Here is a 9879-nt window from a genome sequence, read left to right as displayed (position 1 = left end):
TTACCAACAATGTTCAGGGGGAACCAGATTAAAAAGGACTCGGCGAAGCATATTCAATGCTCAAAATTATATACTATAAGGAACAACCAATTCAGTTTCCTTGAATTCGGCCGGGCATTTGGAAAATACAGGAGTCAATAGTAAATTCGTTTTCCAATAGTTCACAAGAGTCGCTGACCGCCAATGCAAATGAAAATGACATACAATGTATGCTGTCAAAATCTTTGCCTAATCTGCCGCTTTTCCAAGGTGTGCGTGAATTAACATTGGTCCAACTCTAACCTACCATAACCTTTGTGCAGTAATCTAGTTACGTAGTAAATTGAATTTATTCAATTCAGTATATAGTTGACTCTGTTTTCTGAATGAACCTAATGAAGCAAATTATTTTTGTTTGGAGAGCGCTTTTAAAAAATCCGGTATTCCCAAAAACATGTCTTTTTACGCTACGAAATGTGTTCAACATGCACAAATCCTTATATCGAATACACTTTAGTTTATACATAGTTTTTATAGTTTATATATATATATTTATATAACATATACAACACATATGCCATAATAATATATTGGCCTACCATTTGAAGACGTTGAATCAATTAAAACCAAATTTGAAGTACATGCGCAATATTGGGGTTATGAACAGTACGAGAATATATAATATTCGCAACTCGTGGTGCTCTGGCACGAACAGTTTCTCGTTCGGTGTTTTTAGTTGTTATTTATTATATTCAAAATCGTAATGCATTTACATGAAATGTGTAAAATATCCATTGGTGCTGAAAATTGCCTTCATGTATTTGCTTAACGATTAGCTGATTATTTCAACCCTATTGACACGAAAGCAAAGAAACAATTCTACACACTGCCAAGAGGACCAAGATGTTTACACAATTGTGATAATTTCGTGGATCGTAGATTTTGCCATGATTTTACAAGGTCGTGTTAAAGCAAAATGAATATGACTCCATCTCTAAAATGTCTGTTTGATGTGTAACATATATCTTCTGCCTTTTTATCCTGCATATAGCATTCGCTTCGAAAATTGGCACATTAAGATGGAGAGACACACTCTAGAAACTGTTTAATAGTTTGCAATATCATGTTCTGTTAAACACGTAAAACTACGTAATAGTGCAGTGGTTTTGCTCTTCTTCCCAAAACAATATCAACAAATGGATTGAAAATAAACTTGGCCCTTGACGTTTAAGCCTTTCGAATAACCGAACAAAATATCATATAATATATTATAGGGAATGAATCCATGTTACCTTGTGATAATAATTGAAAATATATGATTTTCAATAAATGTACATTTACGTAGAAATGGTGGCAAACACAATAGAAATTATATAGAAATTATCTCTTTTTTAGCAGGTACCACCGAATTTATTCACCAGACCAGTAGCATTGATAGAAAAGGTCGGTCATTCTTCACAAATGTTCTTCCTTGCCCAAAATTATTTGTCTATCATGGACCACTGTTATCAATACCAGTAGTTTGCTTGATATTTAAGGGTAAGTTTCAGTATCCACACCTATTCACAACGCCGTACTGCCGTGGTGATTAGTATTTTCACAATAGCCGTGCAACTGTCGTGTTTGCATCAAAAGGTCATTGCTGCCTTCATAATGTGTGCTATCAACTTGAAAAGGTCCGACCACGCCTGTTCCAGTTCCGGAGTCCACTCGTCGTCCAAAACAGGCTGAATCGCCAGGATAAACTGCGGTCCGATCAACTGAAATGCCAAAAGAGTTCGACTTAGTGCAAACATTAAATCCATATTAGATCACGGGCAACATAATTTAAATGAAGATAAGTTACACAAACAAACTGCATATGTTAATGTGGTTTTAATATACCATAGTATAGATACATAATATACTTGTATAGTAATATTTGGTAATATTAATGACGATTAAAAAAATGCTTTCAGTTCATGACTTTTAATTTCGTAGTTTTTCAGGGAAATGATAACAGAAGAATGTTGGAAATGGTTTACTGTTATCTCTGTTTATCCTATTATGATATATGCACAAAATCTAGTTTGTTTTACAATGAAGAACTCTCATTAAATACATCATTAAATTATATTATATGGTCTACGCACAAGTTTCTGTAGTTGCCCAATATCATTCGAAATTAAATGAAAATATTTTCCCTCCACATTCTTTCTACCTGCTTCCAGTCGCAGACATTTTTACTTGAATTTAAGCGACTTACGTCCATATAGTCGACCTTTGCCGTGTACATCACGTGTCTTGAGCCGAGTTCCTGGAGGATTTTTACGACTTTATCTGACTCGTATATACAGCTCAGGCACTTGTCCACAGTACCCATCACCCGCATGGCATGGGAGCGAAGCTGGTTACTCTGGCTGAGGTCCTCCGGACTCATACCTCTAAATGGCGCAAAAACGTCCTGTACGTCCGGATGACTTGCAAACAGTCTATTAAACAAAGCAAACAATTCATTCAAAAGAAAATTTCATTTACGATCAAATGATGCGAAATGAGGTATCGGTCGTTTGTGTAGAACAGTCGTTATATTGTAATTTATTGCATTAACGAATCTATATTTATATATTTACAGAGTCTGGGATGACATTTTATTCCCCAAACTTTTTTTCAATCATTCATTGCTGCAGTTTTGTTTTGTTCGTGTATTTAAATGTTTTTGACTAGCGTCATTTAATGACAAATTCAGTTGAACTGATGCTCATTAAGTTCGTACAAATGAATCAAATTAACTTGTATATGTCAATTAACTAGGTTAATGTAAAGGCCTTTACAGGCTACTGATGTGTATTTGCGAACATTAGACCCGAAAAACATACATTTAACAGCAAATGGAGTTTGATAGCTAATCGGTAGCCACCTCTATTGCTTTATTTGTTATTTTCAACTATATACTTCAACAGATACTAAAGAACCTGATATTACTTGCATACGCGAATATCTGAATACAGGTCATCGTTAAATACATCGCGAATGAAATGGATATCCAATTTTGCTAGTTATAGAAATAAGTGTTATGTTATCACTTAAGTTACTGTTATGTTGCATTTGTTCTTTCATTTTATATACATGTAGCAAAAGAGTTTGCATCCCCTTTAATAATAATGCATAAAAGCGTATTGGTATAATTTGTTAACAAAAGTTTTGTTTAAGGATTTTTGCAAAACATATTATTGATAAAAGTACATGGTTTGGGTATGGATCGATTCTTAGATGTTCTGTTTTGCAGTAAAGACAGTTACCTCTGAGCCAAATCAATATTTGTACCCTTGGTTGGCGTTTGAAGCAAAACTATTAAAACAATATATAAATCCAAGCTAAATTTAGGTTAATTAACTACTTGTATCATTTTAAACAAAGCAATATTAACGGAAATGACGTCAGCATGTGACCTTCTATGTCCCGACGTCATATCCTTATCCAGAGCCTACTCAGATAAATTTTCGTAATATTGATATTAAACCGTTTCGTGACAACACCTCTATTAGTGTTATAAACTCATTATTACTCAATCTGAATTAATAAATAGTAAAAAAGAATCTGCATTTTGTCTTAAAATGTAACCACGTGATCTGCATATATGTTACACGTGGTTCTCATCACAAATTTCACTTCAAAGTAGGTCTATGCAAAAATTAAAATATTGATTTCAAAATTTTCTAAAGGAACAAAGGTTTTTCAGTCAAAAGATAATTGAAATTTTACATTAAATGCACACTTCAAAAACTATAAACATTGACATTTTAATGTACATGTAATGTTATTTAATGTGACATCGTGTATCTGTCTGTTTTAATCTGTTTGGTCTTTATCCTTGTAACTCTAAAAGAATCATCGTGAATTATTGGGACAATGAGTTGTCCACGTAGTTTCCATTGCATTATAAAGTATAATCTCATTAAATATATATTTTAAATATATAACATACTCTGTTTAGTTTTATTCTTAACATTTTTGCTATGCAAACTAATGTTACATAAAATATTTTCTCGCATATTATGCTTTTCTGTAGTGATGACAGTGAATGTCAGACTTCTTATGTCATTTTGACATAATGTTGGCATCGGTGTCATACTTGCATGGATGCATTAATACTGTATTACATAAAGCCTTCATTCTTATCATCGTGGTTAAAATTTGGGCTACCGGACTTATCACCATAGTTTCCATTGTTATTGAAATATTTAGTAATATATTAAAAGAATGTATGTTTCGGTTACTTGATGGATAAAATATAAATTATTCTTCATAGTCATTTTTTATTCGCGGAAGGGATTGCAAAGAATATTGTTCTCTGTTAAAAAACCTTAAACGTTATTTATTGTGTTGCGGAGTGGTACAAACAACACCATACATAATACAAATAACTATATCGTATTTTAACGAATTCAATTTGATTTCATATTTCATCTGTAATATAGTAAAGACCGCCTTTTTACATATAATTTGGTTCAGGTCACTGAGTTTATCGAATTCATTGACCGATCATTACCATTATATATTAAACAATTATACAACCCCACCCACCTACAAAAACAACCTTTGTAAATAAATTATTTATCATTTGCCTTAACCTTGCTACCTCTCCATCATGTTCTTAAAATAGATTAAACGCACATAAAAGCGGTCTTTATGGACATAAATTTAATGCTATCATCTATGTTACGTCATTTCAACATGTCCTCAATAAAACCTACATTGTACATTTGAAGGAAACCGTTTTTGGATGGCATTAACGGAAAGGTTAATTAGGTTTTATTTATAGAAAACGATCCTTATCGATCCGTATCTTTGATTCGTCCATGCATTGTTCTTTAAGATGTGTTTTTGTTCTGGGTATTTGAAGGAAAACGGTTTTTGGTCCGTTTGCATCAATTTTATTTTACTTATGGTAAACGATATTTATGGATTCACTCATGCATTATTCTTCTAGATTTGTGTTTTTTTCTGATTTTCGTCTCAATTTTAAGCATCTTCTTTAATACGCTAACTCTACACCATGATATATGTGAGGCGGAGATGAACTGAAATTTTAGCCAGCGATCAGTTTGAGTACCATGTACATCAAACAACCTTGTAAAGGGGGGAAATAAATCAACTGTTTATTAAATGCTTAATGAATACAAATGAATCGAATCAGTATACACACATACTTGCGACGGTATATATAACTGTTTACCGATGCAAATAAAATGACATAATATTTCAAGTGTGCCATGGAGTGGGTTAGAATTGTAATTAATGGTCAAGATGTATTGGTCGCTTTACATTGTTAGCAATCAAACGAAAGCTTGATAGTGAACTAGATAAAGCAAACACTGGGAACAGTGATTAATTCCAATCAATCACAAGAAGTTTCGAGTCAATAAAAGTGTTTAATTGTCTTATAAATAGAGACTTTACGTGTTGTTAACGGATAGATATGGACCTTGCTTTGCGAAAAACCTTTTCAACTATCTTTGTAGATCGAAAAGTCAGATATCAGGTACAATAATAAAGCATTCTGTTGTAGCTTTGCTACAATGCCAGGGAATCCGACTCTTATGGTAATTTCTTACATTTGAAACATGCTAAATCTTTTCAATGAAAAATTCTAATTACATGTATGTTATAATGTAAAGAGATATATTTGTATTACTATGAAATTAAAGATATCAAGTTCTTCCGAAGAAAGTATTTTGCCCAGTAGTTTCTATTGTATTATATACCTCATTCATCACGTATAAACGATTATGTAAGAAAATCTCCAAACCCGTTCGCATTCAAAGGACACCCTGGATGGGACGCAGTCATTACACGTGCAATTTCATCTCTTAGATTTAAATAAGTGGCAATACAACAACCATCAATTTATTACTTTAACTATATCAATTCAAGGAATTTAAGACTTTGGATTGGTCTAGAGTTAAAGGAGAAGATAATATCATAATTGAGACAAAGATTTTTTGAAACCGCACGTTTCTTTAAAAGTTGAGATATACATTTTGTTTGAGTTCAATATAATTTGTTAGGCCAAGGAATGCTCCAAATCAATAGTGTGCCTGAAACTATATTGCATAACCATGTAAAGACACTTCCGTCACATCGTAAGTGAATTCGAGCAAATATTATCACAGAATCGTTTTACAATAATTAGTATTGCTAATCAGTAAAGGGCAATGTTAGCACTTGACATTAAACCCATTAGCAAATCTGATGACATTGGATCATTCTTCGTCACTGATATTTAAAGCGTACCGTGATTTGGCACATTTGTATAGTAAAAAGTAAAGTAAAGTAAAATGTTTGTTTATTATAGTGTCACCCCTCTTAGTTAAGGGCCAGCCCGTTGGGCTTATGAGACACCTACATTCGTGAACATTTTTACCCCGATTCCTATCCCAAATGCCAGGCGCCTGGCAGGAAGGCAATCGGTACCCCTTGATTTAACTAGCTGCTGGGTCGGCAACCGGCCATGTCAGAACAATCTCCTTGTGAGACTCGAACCTTCGACCTCCCGCTCCGTATACGGACGCCTTAACCACAAGGCCACGGAGACGGTTTGTGTATATTTATATGAAAAACTACAGAAACAAGCACAGTAGCCTAAAGTGTGAGTATGAGTATATATAAGTTACTTGAATTTATAGTTTGCGTTCGCATACATGGCACCAAATATGAAAAGCAGTCACAAGAAAGTCATTTTTTAACAAATTCATAATAGAATATAAAATGTTAAAGGGATTGTACACCAGACTTTCAGTTTTTTTTCTGTAACGAATCTCAGGACAAATATTAAACAAAATGTTATACTCTTTGATATTAAAATATAGAAAAATACCAAAATGAAAAATAAAATCGAGTCGGAGACCGGGTTTGAACCGGTATTGCCAAAAATTGTAGTTCAGTGTTGTATCCACTGTGCTACGAAGGCTTACCCTAATCGGTTGGAATATTTAAGGTATATACCTAACTTGGTAATATCATGTGATAACATGGACTAGCCAATCACGCATAAGGAATGAATTCTACGTATACATATCTAGTTATCTTTTTTGATGGAAAAATACGAAAAAACTACGAAAAATATATTAATTGTAAACTATGTGGAACTTCAGTTAGTAAGTTTAAACGCATTGTACACATCGATACCAAGTTAATGTCTGTTTTCGACAACTTTTTTTCGCTATTTTATCATACGGAGTATAGCCCCTTTAATAGTTTATGCCGCCTCGGACGGTTTGTTTTATCAGCAACAACAGTGAGAATCATCTTCTTTACAGAACAGCAGCAACATATTTGACTAAATAAACCTTTCTTTTCATAATGCAAATAATATTGTCATAACAATACGGCAATGATATGTACAAGCAAGTATGCCATAAACACACTTTGCATGCATGTACTTGCTCTACAAGGAAAATTGGCAATGTTTGTGTTAATTCTATTCTAATCTAATAATTTCATGAATATAATGATGCCAACTTGGTAGGATAACTACTATACATTGTGAATTATAGTCTACGTACTTCATAAATATATTGATGCCTAGTTGGTCCATGTCATCTTTAACAATTGTCCACGACTTGGTCACCAGGTCTTTTTGACAGTCGGTAAACTCAGGAAGGGTCGGGATCTGGCTATTCCCGTTAGTGTCTCCATCCCCTGTGTTGGTAGGCAGGTACTTTTTACGTGCTTGTGTATTGACGGTCTTATTCTTCCGAAGGGCTTCTTTTCTTTTCTTTGAATATATACATCCCATGCTTTACAAGCGTTTTGTAAAGTTTAACTTTGACTTTAAAATGTCATTATCCGTATAATCATACGATTATAATATTGTATTGTAATGCGTAAGAGCATGTTATTTAAGATGCTATCCAATATTAATACAATGAAAAGAAAAACACCTCCTCACTACTTCGGTTTTTCTACATTAAGTGCACCCTCCGAAAGACTGATTCCAACTTGTTCGAAAACCGCACTGAATCTAAACAACCTGGCATTTTTTTCTCGCGTAGGTAATCGCAACGATCTGCCCACTGTTATGTGTTCAGAACGAGTTTTGTTAAGTCATAAATAAGAAGGAACTTGGTAATACCGCACGATAAGAATCAACCAATGCACTATATGCCATTTATTGGATTCTTTTGTGATGGACAATGTGAAGCGGTATTTTCATTATAAACAGAATTTTCGTTTCCAAATATGCTCGAAACAACAACAGCAATGGCTGTTTGTTTGCTATTCTATCTTTAAGATGGGGGCTTCTTAACCTTCCCCGTTAATGCTCACTTATGAAATAATATTGAGCCCAAAAGACGCCCATTAGAACATAGCTGAATTGGTACAATGTGGCAATGTTTGTTTTTTATTTTATTTTTGCAAAGATCGTTTGATTTGAAATAAAACTGCAAAAGCATTTCCAGTAAATAGACCTTCAATTTATCAAAAATCGGTTTCCAGTCTGTGGTCTTTCGGTTGATTACAGAACATCCGTGTTTCATCGTGTAAATAAAATAGTACTGAGGACTTGTTTCTTCAATAGAACATATTCGTCCACGGGTTATATATATTCCTAAGTTCAAACGCTGAGAAAATATTTATTTAAAAACGATATTCAGCATTTCCTTGGATATAAATACACGGTAACTTGAAACATTGGCGTTGTTCGGCATACACGACATATCAAAATGCATACATGTTGGGATTAATATGCTGTTTATAGATCGAAGATACACGTCATTTTACTCATAAAACGAAACAGAACGAACTTATTATAATTACTATCCTCAGAGTCATCTAACGATACATAAGGTGTTACGTTTCACGTTTGTAATAACCTTGTCCGACAACAGTCAGATATCAGACATAATAATGAGGCGATCTTTCATACTTGCTGCTTTTGAACACCAGAGAAACAGACACGAATGTTAATTTTTTCTGGGCTTAGACAATATTTCACTGTCTGATGCGCAAGAGACCGGTGATAAATAACTTTTGTTTAGCTGGTAACATTTTTAATGCACCATTCTCCACAAAACTCGCAGCGTTCCGTATTTACTTTATTTAATTCAAGAAAACCTTACGGTAATTCTTTTTCACTAATTATGTTCATATAACGACCCGACTGTAACCACACAAAGTTTCTCATATTACGTCAAAATTCTGTGGGAAACATTTAATCATTTCATAGTTGATACGTTAATTCACTTTTAAAAGTAAATTGGAAACGCTAACAACAATACATTGAACACATAAACTAACACTTTCCAACAAGTTGATAAAAGTTCACACTACAAACAATAACTATAAACAATAATGCTACATGTTTCAATCTATATATACAAGGATTTGCGATTTGAAAAATCAAGTTTCTTTGGAAAGAGAAGTATTTTTAAAAACTTTCACCAGTGTTTAAACAATTCCAAAATATTTGATTTAGTTGAATAATTATACTACGATCCAAGTCAACCTTCTGTGGGATTAATTCTGAAAGTATTGATGGATTTAAATAGAACACTTAAAGTGTGTTCAATATTTCATGTGGATTTAGTGATGTTAACATTTAAAACTTCAGTATTTGTTTATACATTTTATGAACATTTGGACATATTTCTTACCCTAGGTATTTAAACATTTACACAACGTAATTACAACTAATTGTGAAAAAACTGTTCAAGGTTGGGGACGCCAGCTTTCAAATATCCATCCTCGATGTTTGTTCAAAAAGTGACTGCGGTATTCGATTCTCGCATATCTTCCATGTACTGGTATGACCTGGTATGAGAGCAAAATAGAAGGAATGCTTCTGAGCACAAATGGCTCATAAATGACAGCAAGTTTTATCGAGATCAACTAAGTGGAGCCGCGTATTAACATTTC

The 9879-nt window shown here is 33.4% G+C and overlaps 1 protein-coding gene across 1 annotated transcript; it reads right to left on the bottom strand.

Moving 5' to 3' along the window:
• Nucleotides 1-786: 786 nt before the first annotated feature.
• LOC128210026 (uncharacterized) lies at nt 787-7939 on the bottom strand. The gene is made up of 3 exons (XM_052914333.1): nt 7527-7939; nt 2225-2450; nt 787-1739 (listed from the first exon to the last, which is right to left on the bottom strand). Exons 1-3 carry the CDS (start codon nt 7757-7759, stop codon nt 1608-1610), a joined length of 591 nt encoding a protein of 196 aa, XP_052770293.1. The 5' UTR covers nt 7760-7939; the 3' UTR covers nt 787-1607.
• Between the last annotated feature and the right edge of the window lie 1940 nt (nt 7940-9879).

The sequence above is a fragment of the Mya arenaria genome, chromosome 11 (genome assembly GCF_026914265.1).
Source record: "Mya arenaria isolate MELC-2E11 chromosome 11, ASM2691426v1".
In the NCBI taxonomy this organism is placed as follows: Eukaryota; Metazoa; Mollusca; class Bivalvia; order Myida; family Myidae; genus Mya; species Mya arenaria.
The sequence above is the reverse complement of the archived record's forward strand: the minus strand, read 5'-3'. Positions and strand labels throughout refer to the sequence as shown.

Bases quoted from the DNA above. Each gene is read 5' to 3' on its own strand.
- LOC128210026 (XM_052914333.1), bottom strand. From the start codon at position 7,759: ATGGGATGTATATATTCAAAGAAAAGAAAAGAAGCCCTTCGGAAGAAT. The intron at 2,451-7,526 runs GTACGTAGACTA...TTTGTTTAATAG, and splicing joins GGCATCAATATATTTATGAA to ACTGTTTGCAAGTCATCCGG. The intron at 1,740-2,224 runs GTAAGTCGCTTA...TTGGCATTTCAG, and splicing joins CAAAGGTCGACTATATGGAC to TTGATCGGACCGCAGTTTAT.